Raw genomic sequence first — 16814 nt, forward strand, 5'->3', positions numbered from 1 at the left:
GCCAATCAGCGCATGGCTCCAGCCTCGCGAGAGCGCAGCCTCCAAGTCCCGCGAGAGCGCGGCGCCCGGCCCCGCCCCCACCTTAAAGGGGCCGCGCCCCGGTGCGGAGGGGGCAGCCTCCGGGGGGCGCCCTCCACGGGGGGACGCGCGCGGGTCCGCGACACGCGCGGGGCGATGACCGCGACGGGAGCGGGGACAGCCCCTGCTCGCGGCCGCGGGGCTCGGGATGCCACCGGCACGCGTGGCCGTGGAGTGTCGCCGGCCGGGGGGGGCCCACGCAGCCGCCCCGCTGCTCCACCCGTGGCGGGGGCGGCCCGGCCGCGACCCCCACGCAGCAGCCGCGCCGAGGCCCCGCGCCGCCCCACGGGTGAGCGAGACCCCAGCGCAGGGGCTCCCCAGGAAGGGCGCCGGGGCCTCCGCGGCCGGTGCCGGCGGAGGCCGCACTCCGCCCCCGCCCCCGGGCGGGACCGCGGGGGGAAAAGTTCCCCCGTGGGGGTGAAGGGTTCCCCGCAGCGCGGGGCCGGGGCTGCTTTAACGTGCCCATGTGCTCGGCGCGGCCTCCCCGTCCCCGCTGCTGCTTAAGGTGGCCCGTGGGGCCGGGCAGAGCTTCCCCCCACCCCCGGCAGGGCCGGGGTCCCGGTCACACGATTCAGGGCAGGGGGGGTCACGCCAGCCCCGCGGGGTCACCCCGCTGTCCCCCAGCCCGGGGCCAGGCAGGGGCCACCCCACTCGAGTCCACCTTAACGGGGGCCGGTGCTCCGGCGGTGTTTGTACACAGTGCGCACACCCTCCCGCCTGCCCGCACCCTGCCCACTCCCGGGGCCCGGGGGCCCCTCCTCCATCCCACCCCGACACCCCCAACCCCGGCCCAGCCTCCTCACGGCCGCGAGTGGGAGGAGCTGCAGCCGCGCAGGAGCAGGAGCAGACCCGGGGACACCCCCGACCCCGGCACCCCTCGGCTGAGTAGGGGGACAGGAGTCAGTGACAGCGCGGGGACAGGGCTGGGATGCTCCGTTTATTGAGGTGATGCTGTGTGGCGCCCGGGGGGGCTGCACCAAGGCACGGTGGTGCTGGGGGTGCACAGGGACCCCTCAGGGAAGCAGCACCACGGCGGGATGGCCGCAGCGGGTCCCTCAGACCTTGCCAGGGTCCTCCTTCAGCATCACTGTCCGGTTGAACACCAGCTGGGGAGAGGCAGAGGGTCAGCACTGAGCCCCACAGTGGGCAGAGGGGGAGCTCCCCAGCCCCCTCCCCAGGGCTCACCTTCCCCTCCTTGCTGTCAGGATCCAGGGAGAAGTAGCCCAGTCGCTCAAACTGGAATTTGTCGAAGGGACGGGCGGGGAGGACAGAGCTGTCGACCAGGGCGTTGTGGACCACCCGCAGGGAATCCTGGCAGGGGAGGCAGCTCAGCCTGCACCCCGGCCCCTCTGCCCCATCCCCAGCCCCGCTCCCCCCACCAGACATGGCAGGGCCCTGCCCAGGGAGGGTAGGGGTCGCATGGAAGTGGGTGCCTCCGGCATGGATGCAGGAGGTCCTCAGCTACCCCCCCACCAAGCCTGTAAGCCCGGCTCCTGCTGCTACTCACAGGGTTGAGGTCACTCAGAAAGCCACCAGGCACCTCCGATGGGTCCTCAGGATTTTTGTGCAAAAACCTGCCAAGAGACCGAGTCTCATCCCAAAGCTGCCAGGCGAGGGGACGTGGTACCCTGTGGCAGTTGTGGGGCAGCAGCTCATGGGACCCCACAGCAGCATCTTCACGGCCAAAGAGCTGGGCAGACCCCAGCAGAACTAGGAGTTATGTGGCCACGCTGCCGCTCTGGCACCGCTGAGCTTGCGCCCGCGCCTCTGTGGGGAGCCGGGTACTCACAGCCGCTCGTAGAGCCGCACTTCACACGCCAGCGGCTCCGACACCCAGTGGATGAAAGCTTTGGGCTTCTCTGCCACATCCGACTTGGTGCAGGTCACCTCCAGCTCGATCACACGCCCGCTGGCATCCTGGGTGAGAGAAGACAAGCCGCCAGTGGTCAGGGAGTAGTCCCATCCTGCAGGGCAGCCCTGGGGCCAAACCGCCAGCCCCCCAGCGCAGGGCAACCTTGCTTGGTCATGTCCTGACATCTCACAACCCAACCTCATGTCACCTGTCCCCAGAGCCACACACCTTGATGATGTTCTGGACAGCGATGATGTAGCCAGCGTGGCGCAGCCCCACCGGCTGCCCAGGGGCCAAGCGCTTGTAGCCCTTGTCCACCTCCTGCAAGAGAGTTCATGGCTGCACAGGGGGTCCCAGCACAGGCACTGGGTCCCCCCTCAGGCAGGTCTCTGGTCCCACAGCTGCGTCCCCCCACCCAGTCCAGCCATCCCAGGGATCAGTACACCCAGGGCTGCCTGAACTCCTGTGTTGCTGCGGGACATTCCCCAGCGTACAGGCCACGTGTGAGCACCATAGGTTGGATGCGTCCCAGCCAGGCTGGGGGCATTTCCCCGGTGCCCATCAGAGCTGCTGGCATGTTTGGGAGTTGCAGTTGGGTGCCTGACACCCACCTATGCCCCAGGCAGCACCAATGCCGCTCCCAGGCTCCTGCTGCCCGAGCCACAGCTCCCAGGAGCGAGGGCCATATGGGCCGGTGGGTCCAGCTCACCTCCCTGAAGTCCGTCTCCTCGATGTAGACGGTGGACTGGAAGGGCACTTTGTGAAAACCCCGGCTCTCATCAACTGGAAAGTTGGGCACAAGGACCTCAAGTGCCTGGGGAGAAGGAGGGGGTGAATGCTGACCTTGGGGAAACCCACTCCCACCCCAGCCCATGGCAGTCTCACCTTTGGGACAGGGAAGTTGGTGATGGTGACCTTGAGGGGCTCCAGGACGGCCATGGCACGGGGGGCCTGCTCGTTCAGCACTTCCCGCGCACACGCCTCCAGCAGATGCGGCTCCATCGTCGCCTGGGCGACTGTCACACCGACCTGCAGGACAGCCTGCTGTCACCAGCCAGGGAACACATCCACCTGCCCCGTCCCATCCTGGCCCCAGCACCTACCCGGGCACAGAAGTTGTTGATGGCCTCGGGGGGGAAGCCTCGCCGGCGCAGGGCTGTCAGCGTGAAGAGCCGCGGGTCATCCCAGTCCCTGAGAAAACACGGGTGTGACAGCCAGGCGTGACCCGGGCAGGACCCACCCTGGCTGCTGGCTCCGCTCCTACCTCACAGCACCCGTCTCCACCAGCCGGATGATTTTCCTCTTGGAGACGACAGTGTAGAGCAGGTTCAGGCGCCCATACTCCCACTGCACGGGGCAGTAGACATCGAGTGCATTGCACAGCCAGAAGTAGGAGGAACGTCTGCAAGGGAGGCACAGACACAGCCCGGCTCAGCCCCACACCCCCCACAGCCCCTCAGAACTTTGGCAGCTGCTCCCCCTGAGAGCTGCCAGCCCTGGGCTGTGCTGTGCATGGTGCTCACCTGGCCTGGAACTCCTTGGTGCAGAGAGAGTGGGTGATGTGCTCGATGGAGTCGCAGAGGCAGTGTGTGTAGTCGTACGTGGGGTAGATGCACCTGCAAGGCAGACATAGTCAGCGCTGGGGTGCCGCTCCCCTCCTGAGAGCCCTCCCCGCTCCCAGGAGACGCCGGCACACCCCTGCCACATGTGCTGGGACGCTGTAGACCCTCCCTACCATTTGTCCCCGGTGCGGTGGTGCGGAGTGAACTTGACACGGTAGGCGACAGGGTCCATCTTCCCATCCTCCATCACCAGCTTCATCCGCAGCGTGGCCTCCCCCTCCCCAAACTTGCCCTTGCGCATGTCCTGTGGAACAGGGGGAAGCTGTTGGCTCAGCCACAGACCCACACCCCACAGGCACGCAGCCTGCCCCCTGCCAGGGGTACCTCGAAGAGCAGGAGCGACTCTTCCACAGGCCGGTCCCGCCACGGCGAGGGCGGTGGGTTGTGGCCCTTAATTTCCTCGACCTTCTGATGGCAGACGTATGCGTGGCCCCTGTAGGGGACACACATGGTCACCAGACATGAGCAGCTCATCCCCTGGCAAGGAGGAGCCCCAGCCACGGTGTGGGACATCCTCACCATCCCCATGGCATCAGCACCACCACAGAACACTCACCGGCGGATGAGCTCCAGGGCCCAGGTGTAGAGCTGGTCAAAGTAATCTGAGGCGTGGGTCACTGCATAGGGCTGATACCCTGTGGGGACATAATGACAGAGCGGGTCATAGCCACCCCCTTGGCCCGGCAGCAGGACTTGCATGCAGGGATGTCCCCAGCAGCACCTGGCCTGATCCTGCCCTCCCCAGCCCAAGCTGTACCCAGCCACTCCACCATCTCCCGGATGGCCGTGAAGTACTTCTCCTCCTCCTTCTCGGGGTTGGTGTCATCGTAGCGCAGGAAGCACACGCCACCGTTGGCCTGGAGATGGGGGGACAGTGACCACCCACTTCCCGAAGGAGGCAGGGCCCAGGAGGAGCTGCCAGTGGGGCCTTAGTGCTCCTCACCTTGGCGTAGCCAAAGTTGAAGTTGATGGCCTTGGCATGGCCGATGTGCAGGATCCCGTTGGGCTCAGGAGGGAACCGTGTCCGCACCTGCAGGGGTGATAGGGGACACCTTTGTTCTTCGGCAGGAGACTTTTCCCACTCCCCGGCAGTGGGGGCAAGCACATGAGCCCCCTCTAAACCCCCACGGCCCTCCGTGCCAGGAGGGTGCCACCTCTTTGCCAAGCCTCCCATGTGTACCCCTTGCCACCCCACCAGCCCGGCTGGAGCTTGACACAGTAAAGCCAGCCTCGCAGGGGACCACTGGGCTGGAGGACACGGCCTCACCTGCCCACCCGTGACTTCCAGGTGCTGCTTCAGCAGGGCCATGGTGTTGGGCGTTACCACGTAGCCCTCGGTCTTGTAGTTCTCTCCTGCAGGCAGAGGACGCTCAGGGCTGCAGCTTTGCCCAAACCAAGCCAAGCCCAGCAGCTGGCAGGGAAGGAGGAGAGGCCGGGCTGGTCCCCTGCAGCACAGAGAGCTGGGACCGGGCACAGAGCCCCACGTGTGGCAGCGGCTCCTTGCACTCACCCGGCTTGTGGAACTTAAGAGCTTCTCCCCGCAGCTGCTCCAGCAGTGACCGTGTCTCTGTGCCCACCTCACCTGTGAGGAGGGGGCGCTGAGCAGGGGCCTGACCGCAGGGCTGGGGAAGCTGCCCGCAGGAGGACAGTCTCTTACCGTTCTCCACCAGGGCCGCCTTCTGCTTCTCTGCCGGGGCTGGCCGGGCCTTTGCAGCCTGCAGAGACCAGCACAGCACCCTGAGTGCCCAGCTCCCGTGTGCACCTTCCCCTCCTGGCCCAGCCTGCCGCCCCCAGCCCTCCCTCGGACCCGTGCCCATGGCGGTGGGTGGGCCCAGAGCAGCTGTTTGGGATCCTGCCCAGACACTCAGCAGGGAATGCCATCCCAGTTCCCAGCCTCCCCCTCTGTATCACCTTTGGTTTCTTTTCCAGGTCAGCTTCTGTCTTTGGCCCCAGCAAATGCAGCACCTGGGAAACAGAGATGCAGACAGGAAGAGAAAAGGCTCCCAGTGCCCCAAGGCCTGAAGGTGGCCCTGTCCAGCTGTCACACTCCTCACCCCGCCCACACCTGCCCAGGACAGGCTGTCCCCAGTGCCAACCCTCCCACCGGACAGGCCAGCAGGTCCCACACCAGGCACAGCACCGACAGGGGACACCGCCCGACCCACTGCCCTCACACCCACCTGCAGGTCCACCTCATTCTTGATGGTCTTCCCATCTGCCCACCGCAGCCGGCTCCGCGCCTCCCCTGCACACAGAGCACTCCGTGGAAAAGGGGCACGGCCCAGCCCCAGGGGCTTCAGCTGGTGCCGCTAAGGCAGGACACTGTGGCCAGCAGCTGGAGGTGGCCAGTGGCCCAGGGCTGTCCCTGGCACAGGGCACCACAGGCAGCTGCCACCCACAGCCCTGCTCACGTGGGGGATATCACAGGATGTGTCCCCTGCGTCAGGCGGGCTGCGGCACAGTGATGCTGCAGCCGGGGCCGGGGCAGCACAGGGTGAAGGGCTGGCTCTCAGGATCGGGGGGAACAGGCAGTGCCAGGCGGGGGCTGCCCGGTGCCCCACACTCACCCATCAGCAGCCCCATGTTGAAGTGGTAGCGCTCTGCCAGCAGCTCCGCTCGGTGCTCGCTGATCACAGCCTCCACCTGGGCGAGACCAGGACACGGGGACAGGATAAAAAAAGATTCATTCATGTTTCCCAATTTGAATACTTTTGAAAATCCCTGGGCAACAAATTCCAAAGTAAGAAAAAACATCCATTGATTGCTCTGTCTCTGTATATTTCGACACACTTGACTGATGTTTGTCAAGTCTTATACTGGAACAGGTTGCCCAGAGAGGTGGTGGATGCCCCATCCCTGGAGACATCCCAGGCCAGGCTGGACGGGGCTCTGAGCAACCTGAGCTGGTGCAGATGTCCCTGCTCATGGCAGGGGGGGCAGTGGGGGAGCTGGGAAGGGCCCTTCAACCCAAACTATTCTGTGATTCAGCCCATTCTGTCCCCACTCACCGCCTCCTCGATCTGCTCAGGGGTGACACACACCCCCACGCCGCAGGCCCGCTCAAAATCCGCCGTGTCCAGGGGCTCCAGGGGGTGGGTCCTCACATACTCCAGGGCAGCTGCGGACAGACTGGGGGTGAGAAGCGGGGCCACCCCGTCCCCGCAGGGGCCAGGGGCTCCCGGGGCCGCTCGGTACCGCTGAGCTGCAGGTCGGTGAGGATCTCCCTGCGGACGATGTAGCCAACGAGGAAGCCGAGGTGCTTCGGGTCCCTGAGGCGGGCGGCTGCGTTGTACAGCAGCGTCCCGGTGGCTTTGTCCAGGGCCGGGCCCAACGCGCTCCGAGCCTGCCGCCGCCCCGGGGGAGCGTCAGGGCCGGCCCGGGGCAGAGCCCCGGCGAACCGGCGGCCCCGGGACGGGGCGGGGAGGAGAGTGCCAAGGGCGGAGGGCGTTGGGCTGGGCCGGGAGAGGCGGGGCCGGGGTGGAGTCCCGGGGAGGGGGTGGGGCCTCGGGGGTGATGCCGCTGCACCGGGGACCGGGGAACCGGGAGAGCTGAGCGGGGCGGGGGGCGCGGCGGGCGCACCTGCAGCACGGCCTGGCGGAGCAGCGCGCTGAGCGCCCCGTTGCGCAGCGTCTCGCGCGCTTTGGCCTCGCTGAGGCCGATGCCGGTAAAAAGCCCCAGCGCCTCCTCCGCCTCCTCCGCCGCCATCGGTCCCGCCGCCGCCGTCGCCATGCTGCTGCCGCCGCCACCGCCCGTCCGGGAGGCGGAGCCGCGCTCAGCCAATCGGAGCCGGGAGGGCGTGTCGACGGCACAGGTGGAGCCAATCGGCAGTGAGAGAGGCTCGCCTCAGCCAATGGCATGGGGGAGCTCGGCTCGAGCTCCGCGAATAGGCGCTCAGGAGGCGGGGCCAAGAGTGCTGTCCGTTGCATCATTTAAAGAGACCGGCGGCCGCGGCGGCCACGTGGGGGGCGTGGCTGGAGGCGGGGCCTGGGCAAGATCAGGCTCCTGGCCCCGCCCCCTCCCGCCCCGCCCCTCCGGGCGCGCCCCTCCCCGCGGGTTTTGCCCTCGCCGGCCGCCGTAGCCGCCCTGGCCGCACCCGCGGCCCCGTCCGTCCCCGCTTGCTTCCGCCTCCCCGGGGACGCACTTGTCGTGGTGGCTGCCCCGTGTGTGCGGGGCTGCGCCAGCCCCACGTCCCCGGCTCCCCCGGCTCGGGGTGCATTCCAGACCGGTGTCCCCACAGCTGCCCCAGCCCCTCTCTGTCTCCCCGACCCCAAGGTCTGGTTTCCCCAGCCCGGTGTCCCTTGGTGTCCTCAGCCCAGTGCTCCCCGCCATTCCTGCTCCCCCGTGTCCCCCCAGCTCTCCCAGCCTGTTGTTCCCCCCAACCCAGTGTCCCCTCACTCCCCCAGCCTGACGTCCTCTCCAGCCCAGCGTCCCCCCAGCCTGGTGTTCTCCTGACTCCCCCAGCCCACCCACGTCTCCCCAGTGTCCCCCAGCAGCAGCAGACCCGAGCGGATGGGGAAGGGGGTTTATTGGCAACACGTGGCAGCAGGAGGCGCTGCCAGGTCCCGCCAGCCAGAGTCACTTGGCACAGCCAAGCAAGGCAGGTCCTGGCTCCTCTGTGGGCAAGCAGGACACAGTGCTGGTGTCACACACGGCTGAGGGGACAGAGTGGTGCTGCAGCCAGAGCCACGGCTACAGCTGCCTCTGGGCACCGGGCGCTGGCTCTGTCCCCTCAGCAGCCACCTGCTCCTTGCCCGCAGCCGGCAGAGGCTTCAGGCTATAGCGGGCACAGATGTTGGTGCCTGAGACGCTGCGGTACTCGCCCATCTCCGTTCGAACGGCTTCGTTCTGGGTGATGGTGAGCAGGACCGGGACGGAGAGCGTCACCTCCTTCCGCAAGACCTGGATGCTGAGCGCCGTGCGCGGGGGGATCTTAGCGGGGAGCTGCACCTCCACGCGCTCCCGGCGGGTGCTGGATTCGCTGCGACCTTTCTGCACCGTGAAGATGTTGGAGGCTTCCACGGTCAGCGTGAAGGCAAGCCCGGCTTTGAGGCTGGTGGCGTTGCTGAAGTGGAAGCTCTGCCAGAGCGTGGTGCTGTACTCCCGACTGCTGCTGGCCGCCAGCACCTGCTCCGACTCCGTCTCATTCAGCCCCTCGATCTCATCCACCAGCACCTCCCGCTCTGCCTCCACGCGCTTCTGCTCCCAGAGGAGACGCGCCGAGACCAGGGGCCGCCCCGGCTGCAGCGGGCGCAGGTGGGACAGCCGAGCCTGGAAGTTCAGCTCAGGTTTGTAGTCGGCGAGACGCTCGCCGGGCCATGCCAGGCAGTGCCACCCGCCCCGGCCGGGGTGCTGGTAGAGCAGCCAGACGCCTCGCTGCACCACGTGGGAGGCCACCCGGTCATTGAAGTACCCGTACGCCAAGTTGGTCTCCTCCGTAACCACCTTGCAGGCACCTTGGAAGTTGGGGCGCTCGTAGAGGGTGATCTGAGGGTCCCCCAGGTCATGGTGCACCAGGCGCAGTGCCGAGAAGCTGTTGGGCCGCTCCACGGAGGGGTACTCACCCTCCTCAAAGGCGTGCGGCTCCCCCTCGTACTTGGGGTCCGTGTAGGCGATCCAGGGCTGCCCCACCACCTTCAGGGAGGCGATGCAGTTCCCAAAGTCCAGCTCGTGCAGGTCAGGCACGTCGCAGGTGAACTCCCGGCTCAGCCCCTCAAAGTCTGCGCGCTCGTACACCGTGATCCGGTTCATGGTGCCGCGGGCGCCTGCCTCTGGAGGGCACAACCCACATCAAGTATCCTCTTGTGGGTTCAGGTGGGGGCCACGGGAAACCCACGGGGGAAGCCTGGCCAGCAAAGGGGCCCCCTGGCACCCCCTTATCCTGTCTTCTGCCTCTCCTTTGCAGTCTCTGTGCTTTCACCTTCTGTGCTGACAGCGCCCGATGCCAGCCCGCAGCCGTGCCGGTTACAGGGAGATGGCGGGGCCAGGGCATGCCGCGGCACGATGCGAAGGTGATGACAGCGCTCGCCCCCGCACCCGGCCCCACTCCGGTGACGTGGAGCCAGCCAGGCCCCGCACAGCAGCCGCAACATCGGGGTGCCGGCCCTGCCGGAAAGTCCTGCTGCGCCCGGGGTGCGCGGCTCTCCAGCCCTAACGAGTCACCGCCAATTATCACCCAAGCTTCCGCCCTGCCCGTGCTAATTACGGTGTGCGTTGCCGGTGGGGCAGGAACTGCCGGCTCACCCTGGCGGGGTGAGAGGGTGTCATGGTGGGGTAAGCCAGTGTCCCAAGACAAGCCCCTCCGGCACCCTGGTGTCCCCAGTGCAGGATGCAGTCCCCCCAGCATGGCACCATTGTCCCCCCGGCATGGCACCGTTGTCGCCCCAGCATGGCACCGTTGTCCCCCCGGCATGGCACTGCTGCCCCAGCCCTGCCCGAGGATGGCTGGGCCAAGGGGAGGTATTTCTCCCACCTTGTCCCTCCACAGACAGGACACCCACAGACCTCCCAGGGTGGCCATGGCACTGTGGGAGTGCGACAGGTGCCAGCGCTGGGCACGGCTGGACGCTGACTCCCAGGCAGGACACAGGGCTGGCTGGCAGCCGCGGCGTGCCGGGAGCTTCCTCAGGGCACCGTGAGGGTCCCTCATGGCACGGATCAGAGCTGAGCCCCCTGGAGCTACCAGTGTGGGGCGCGGGGCACGCGCCCCCCGTTGGCACCAGGCTCAGGCAGCCCAAAGCTCTGGGGCAGGTCGAGCCTCTGGCTTCTCCCAGCCCTGTGCCCAGGGTCTGCCTTGTCCACCCCGTACCCACTGCCCCCCTCAGCCTGGGGCTTTCCCTGCGGCACAGCATAGGAGACAGGGAGCCCGAGAAATGACATGAACAGCCCCCGTGCCAGGCTGGGGACAGCCGGGACCCCCTCATCTCTGGGCTGAAACCTGCCCCTTGGGGCCAGTGCAGGGCTGTGGAGCCCCAGCGGCGTGGGGTGCCCCCATCCTGGCTGTGTGGGGTGTCCCCATCCCATGGGGGAACCTGAGTTCGGGTACAGCCCCCAGGCACCTGCATCCTGCCATGGAGGAGGATGGAGACCCTGCTGCTCCAGCAGCCTGTCATCCCCAGGATATCTTGAGAGGAACCCAGGTGTCCCCACATCCCTGAGCACTGTGTCCCCCCCAGGGCCCTGTCCCCTGCAGGCAGGTGCCACCCCACACCTCTCCACCACCAGCACCCCCGTCCCCCACCTTCAGTGCTGGGGTTGCCAGGGTCTCCCAGTTTATTGCCAGATGTCGGGGCGGTCGGGGTTACACCAGACAAACGCTACAGGAAGCGGTTAGTGAGTGGGGGGCTGCGGGGGCCGCGGGTCGGGGCCAGGGAGGGGCTGTCCCGCTCGCTCCCCTGGCCCGCAGCCTCCCCGCCAGCCCCTGGGCTGCCGCGCTCCCCCGTGCCGGGGACCCCTCCCCGCAGCCGCCCCGGCCCCGCGGCCCCCAGCAACCCCCACCTTGCCATCGTGCACCCCCCTGCAGTGGGGCTGGCGGGCCGGGGCGGTGCGGGGGGCAGGGGACAGCGTGGGTGGGAGGCGGTGCTGGCATTATTGCTATGGCAGGCGGGAGCAGCGCGACCCTCCCCACGCTCAGATCACAGTCTCGAAGAGCGTCGCCTTCTCCTTGGGGGGCTCCGGGGCCAGCAGCTTGGCTTCTGCCTCGGGTGTCAGGTACTCCAGGTGGTGGTGGCCCCAGATTGGAGTGGTCAGGAGCTGCCAGCGCTGCAGGGACACCGTGTCAGCACCCGGGGATGGCAGCACCAGGGACTGCCTGGACCCAGCCTGGTGCATCCCCCCAGTGTACAGGGAACAGAGAGAGATTTGGGTTGGGATAGAGGTGAGATTGGGACAGGGAAGGGATTGAAATGGGATTGAGAGAGGGAGAGAGACAGCACAGGGACAGCAACAAAATGGGGACAGGGATGGGACTGAGAGGGTGATGAGATTAAGACAGTGATGTCAGCAGGGATGGGATTTGGGCGAGGCTGGCAGTGAGACAGCGATGGGGACAGGATTCTGATGGGAATGAGAGTGATGGGGACAAGAATGGGACTTGGATGGGGATGGGGGTGAGACTAGGATGGGGAAGGGATTGACAAGGGATTGAGAGAGGGACAGGGATTGCATGGGGACAGGGATGAGATGGGGATGGGATTGAGATGGTGATGACAACACGGACAGGATTTAGCTGGAAGTGAGAGAGACAAGGATAGGGATGGGAACAGGGACGGGATTTGGATGGGAGTGAGGCAGTGATGTAAGCCAGGATGGAATTCAGGTGAGGCTGGAGTGAGACAGGGATGGGGACAGGGACAGGATTTGGCTGGGGATGGGTCTGAGAAGGCAATGTGGACAGTGCTGGGATTTGGCTGGGAATGGGAGCGGGATGGGACCAAGAAGGGGACAGGGACAAGGGTGACTGAGATGGGGTAGGGATGGCAGGAGGGCGCCTGCCGCGCCGCCCTCACCTCGCGCAGGGAGCCTTTGCAGCGCAGGAGCTTGTAGAGGACGGTGCAGGGGATGCAGAGCATGGAGGAGAGCGCCAGGACCCAGCCGATGGCGTCTCCCCACCACGGGTACACGTAGGTCTTGTTGTAGGTCAGCGGCTTGTAGTTCACCACGTGGAACACAAAGATGCCCTGGGTGGAGAGCGGGGAGTGAGGTCTTGTGGGGCAGGGGGCTGGTGGCCCCAGACTAGCCCCCAAAGCGTGTCACCCCATGGCACTGCCACCCGTGTCACCCTATGGCTGCTGTGCCTGGAGCAGCCGCCTGGGGGAGCCCGGTGGCCGTGACACGGGGACACGGCAGCACACGCGTGTCCCCCGCTCACCACGCAGACCAGCGGCGTCACCAGCGCCCAGCACCACTTCATGAAGGGCAGGGGCCGGTAGCCGATCATGCGGGCCACATCGTCCATGAAGCGGTCAGCGCCTGCGGGGAGAGGGGCATCAGCTGGGCGCCCCGGGGCACCCATGTCCCTTTGCCTCTCCCCCGTGTCCCCTGGCCTCACCATAGACCCAGGCGATGACCACACACTCCCAGAAGGCCTGCCAAAGCAGCGTGATCCCGCTGGCCGAGTAGTTGTCAAAGAGCTGGAACACGTACATGCCACCCTGCCGGGACGGTGCCGCGTGTCACCGGGGCTGTGCTGGCACAGACACCTCCATGCTCTGGCATGGACAGCCCATGTGCTGTGGGCACCCTGTGCTCCCGCAGCACCCCCAGCCATGGGCACCGCAGCCCCGTGCAGCCCCCACCCCACACCAGACCCCCATGGGAGGGGACATCCCGGGGTCAGGTGTGGGTGCCCGGCGCGGGGCCCGTGTCCCTGCCGCGTCCCCCACCTGCGTGACCATGGAGAGGTCGATGAGGCAGCAGACGACACAGCAGAGTGCGGCGGTGATCTCGCGGCGCAGCGAGCCGGCCCCCGGCTGAGGGAACAGGTCCAGGATGCCCGTGATGAAACCCTCCACGCCGACAAACTGCGGGAGAGAGCAGGGCTCGGCGAGGCACGTGTCACCCCGTCCCATCCCCGTCCCCCTGCCCGCCACCACACCTGGCTGTCCAGCCCCAGCACAAGGAGCATGACGAAGAAGAGCGTGGCCCAGAGCGGGGACAAGGGCATCAGCGTCACAGCTTTGGGGTAGGCGATGAAAGCCAGCCCAGGGCCTATGGGAGAGTGAGCTCAGCGGTGCCACCACGCTGGGGGACACAGGGGACATGGCACCGCGCCGCTCAGCACTCACCAGACTCGGCCACCTTGGAGATGTCCACACCTTGCTCAGAGGCCATGAAGCCCAGCACGGAGAAGACAACAAAGCCAGAGAAGAAGCTGGTGGAGCTGTTGATCACGGCCAGGATGTAGGCATCCCTGCAGGCAGAGTGGGTCAGGGAGTGTTGAGGGGACTGGGGAGGATGCCCCACAGCCAGCACAGCCCTACCGGTAGCAGTTGTTGTGGAAGCGGTTGTAGCTGCCCAGTGCAGTCAGGGCGCCCAGCCCGATGGCATAGGAGAAGAAGATCTGGGTGCCAGCATCGATCCAGACCTGGGGCACGAGGGAGGGTGGGGAAGGTGTCGGAGGGTGCCCAGCACTCACCCCCCTTCCTGCTGCCCCCACTGCCCTCACCTGCGCCTCGGCCAGCTTGGACCAGTCGGGTTTCAGGTAGTAGACGATGCCACCCAGCGCCCCAGGCAGCGTCACCCCATGGACCAGCAGCAGGATGAGGACCACATAGGGGAAGAGCGCCGTGAAGTAGACAATCTATAGGGGAGCAGGTGCCGGTGAGACCCCCAGGCCAGGGCTGGGGCTCTCCATCACGTGCCGCTGGTGTCCCAGTGGGGCCAGGACTTGGGGATGTCCCCAGTGGCTGGTGGCACCTCCCGGACAGATGTGGGACAAGGGGTCCTGCACACTTGTGTGCTGCGGCACAGGCGGGCAGGAGCTGGCAGTGCCATGTACCGCAGTCCCATCCCCACATGCCAGCGGCCCCAACCTGTATCCCCCCCCAGCATCACCTTCCCAGTTGACTTGACTCCCTTCCAGATGCAGAAGTAGACGATGACCCAGGTGGTGACCAAGCAGAGGATCATCTGCCAGTTCATCTCCCCTGGCTCGCTGAGGTCCCCCGAGAGCCGCAGCACCTTGTTTCTGCAGAGCGGAGCCATGCTGAGCGCCGGCACGACCCCCTCGGCCCTGCACAGCTCCCCCAGCCCCACACTCACTCCCAAAACTCAATGACGGGTGAGCGCTTGTTGGCCAGGTCAGCACAGGTCAAGTTGGAGGACCCGATGACGGCACTGGCGTTGGCGCTGATGTTTTGGCAGAGCTCAAGGTGGAAGAGCTCGGTGCACTGGTCGGTGTTCCAGGAGTGGCCACAGGTAGCCCAGGGCAGGGTGTCCGTCAGCGAGTGCACCAGGTAGAAGAGCCCCCACACCAGGATCATGATGTAGTAGGAGTTGCAGAAGAAGACGATCACCATAGAGGCCAGGCCCAGACCTGCGGCATGGGGAGGTCAGAGCCCACAGGCACCCATGGGTGCCAGGCGGCCCCCAGGGGAGCCGGCAGGGTGGGGGAGCCGACAGCTTGGGGTGGGATGGGGGCTGCTGACAGGGACAGGGCAGGACACGGGGTGCCGGGTGGGGACGCAGGGAGCTGGCAGCCCGGGTAGGATGGGGGGAGCCAGCAGGGATGGGACGAGACAAGCTGACAGCCATGGGTAGGACAGGGTGGGGACAGCCGGCAGCATCGCATGGGGCAGGGGGAGCAGGGGGGACAAGGGGGAGTTTGTGGGGCACGGCACAGGGAAGCCGGCACGACGCTGCCGCGGTGGGGATCCGGCAGCCCCCGGGGAAGCCGGCAGCAGGCAGGGGAGCCAGCAGCACGTAGGTAGGGAGGGAGCCCAGGGGCAGGTGGGGACAGGCACAGCAGCACAGGGCGGCACAGGGCATGGGTGCAGGCAGCTGCCACCCTTGGCCGGGGTGCAGGGTGGCACTGGGACAGGGAACAAGGTGCACGGGAGCAGGCAGGGCGTGGGCAGGGCGCCGGCAGGCTGCAGGCAGACGGTGCCTCGGGCAGGGTGCCGGCAGGGTGCTGCCAGCCCCGTGCAGGGTGCTGGGGGGGCCCCTGACAGGGCGCTGGGGGCCACAGGCAGGCAGCAAGAGGCCACGGGCAGGGCGCGGGCAGGGCGCGGCGTTACCCTTGAAGAGGGGGGCGATGTTCCAGGCGGCGATGCCCCCCTGCTTCATGAACTGCCCCAGGGCCACCTCCAGGAAGAAGACAGGGATGCCGCCCACGAAGACGATGAGCAGGTAGGGGATGAGGAAGACGCCTGGGGCCAGGGGGGGTGACACGGGGCTGGTTCAGCCGCCGTCGCCCCCCCCGGCCCCCCTTCCCTCCCCGCACCGCCCGCCTGGGCGCAGCGAATGGCGAAGGCGCCTCCGCGCCCTCCCCTCGCCGCGCCGCCGATGTAGGTCAGGGCAGGCAGGTGGCAGGGGACCCCCCACGGACCCTCACCCCGGTGGGTGACACCAGACACCCGTGGGGTGGCTCACGAGCCCCAGAGGTGTCTCCTTGCCCTGGGAAGGCGCAGGGTGGGCTGACCCACTGCGGGGTGACCCCCTCACATGCAATGGAGTGGAAAATGGGGTGCTCCAGCGTGCCGCGGAGTACCCCCCCGACCCTGTTGTGCACCCCCCGCGTGGGGCAGGCACGGGGCTCACCTCCGCCGTTCTTGTAGCACAGGTAGGGGAAGCGCCAGACGTTGCCCAGCCCCACGGCGAAACCCACGCAGGACATGATGAAATCCATCTGCCGGGTCCATGTCTCCCGCTCAGGGGCAGCCGCTTTCGGGGGGCCGGGGGGTCCCACCAGTGGTGCCGTCACCGCCCGCTCCTCGCCCGCCGTGGGGGGCTCCGTGCCCTCCGCCTCCCCGCGGGCCTCTGCTGAGACTGGGGGGGGGCCCACGCTGCCGTCACGCGCGTCCGTGGGGGCGCGGAGGGGGGGGAGGCGCGGGGGGGACCGAAGGTCCCCCCCGCGCCTCCCCCCCCTTCCCGCGCGCCCCACTCCGCGCGTGGGTGCGTGACGTCACATGTCAGGCCGGTGCGTGACGTCACAATGCAGAGCAGTGACTCACCCCGCGGCGGCGGGAGGGGGCGCACCGCGGTCGCGCGTGGCCGTGGGTGTCCCCGTTCTGCCCCCCCGCACCCTCATCCTTCCCCGGCGCTCCCCGCTTACCGGAGCCCGCGGGGGCGGCGGCGGCGGCGGCGGCGGCGTCGCGTCTCGGGGCGGCGGGCGGCTGCGGGGCGGCCGTGTCGGCGGGGACGGGGGTCATGTCGCGGGGGGCCGGGGAGCGGGGGCGGGTCGGGGGCGGCTCCGTGGCCGGGGGGGGCTCAGAAGCAATCCACGAAGCACTTGAAGGTGAGTCGGAAGAACCTCATTGAGGGCGGCGGGGCGCGGTGGGGCGGGCCGGGCCGGGCGGGCGGCTCAGAGCCGGGCTGCGGGGCCGGCGCCGCGCGGCCGCTCCGGGGCTCTCTGCGCCGCGGCACCGGGCGGCGGCGGAGGCAGCGACCGGCCGCACCGCCCCCCGAGCCCCATTGGACGCGCCGCCCGCCCGCGGCTTGACGGGACTTGCAGTCCCACCGCAACCGGCACCGGCAGCGGGGGGCGAGGCGGGGGCAGCGGGGCAGAGGGCGCACGGCAGGGAACCAAGAGACGGGGCACAGCAGGG

General features: G+C 67.8%; 3 protein-coding genes across 3 annotated transcripts; all 3 read right to left on the reverse strand.

Annotated features, from left to right (window-relative positions):
* Positions 1-1002: 1002 nt before the first annotated feature.
* Positions 1003-7299, reverse strand: QARS1 (glutaminyl-tRNA synthetase 1). The gene is made up of 24 exons (XM_065642497.1): positions 7132-7299; positions 6748-6895; positions 6561-6670; positions 6120-6195; positions 5733-5797; positions 5464-5517; positions 5210-5267; positions 5063-5134; positions 4820-4905; positions 4496-4582; positions 4310-4409; positions 4109-4187; positions 3877-3985; positions 3666-3796; positions 3454-3546; positions 3195-3332; positions 3034-3121; positions 2816-2959; positions 2640-2744; positions 2159-2251; positions 1868-1995; positions 1586-1652; positions 1264-1389; positions 1003-1184 (listed from the first exon to the last, which is right to left on the reverse strand). Exons 1-24 carry the CDS (start codon positions 7279-7281, stop codon positions 1134-1136), a joined length of 2358 nt encoding a protein of 785 aa, XP_065498569.1. The 5' UTR covers positions 7282-7299; the 3' UTR covers positions 1003-1133.
* A 769-nt stretch (positions 7300-8068) lies between these two features.
* LOC135993142 (epidermal differentiation-specific protein-like) lies at positions 8069-10733 on the reverse strand. The gene has a single exon (XM_065642779.1). The coding sequence runs from the start codon at positions 9298-9300 to the stop codon at positions 8242-8244; it is 1059 nt and encodes a 352-aa protein (XP_065498851.1). The 5' UTR covers positions 9301-10733; the 3' UTR covers positions 8069-8241.
* Positions 10734-10803: 70 nt separating this feature from the next.
* SLC6A8 (solute carrier family 6 member 8) lies at positions 10804-16618 on the reverse strand. Its single transcript, XM_065642772.1, has 14 exons — positions 16322-16618; positions 15808-16035; positions 15285-15416; positions 14311-14584; positions 14104-14236; positions 13715-13849; positions 13530-13633; positions 13335-13459; positions 13145-13257; positions 12933-13070; positions 12599-12701; positions 12419-12519; positions 12057-12227; positions 10804-11310 (listed from the first exon to the last, which is right to left on the reverse strand). Exons 1-14 carry the CDS (start codon positions 16416-16418, stop codon positions 11179-11181), a joined length of 1986 nt encoding a protein of 661 aa, XP_065498844.1. The 5' UTR covers positions 16419-16618; the 3' UTR covers positions 10804-11178.
* Between the last annotated feature and the right edge of the window lie 196 nt (positions 16619-16814).

Source organism: Caloenas nicobarica, chromosome 11, assembly GCF_036013445.1.
Source record: "Caloenas nicobarica isolate bCalNic1 chromosome 11, bCalNic1.hap1, whole genome shotgun sequence".
Classification (NCBI taxonomy): Eukaryota; Metazoa; Chordata; class Aves; order Columbiformes; family Columbidae; genus Caloenas; species Caloenas nicobarica.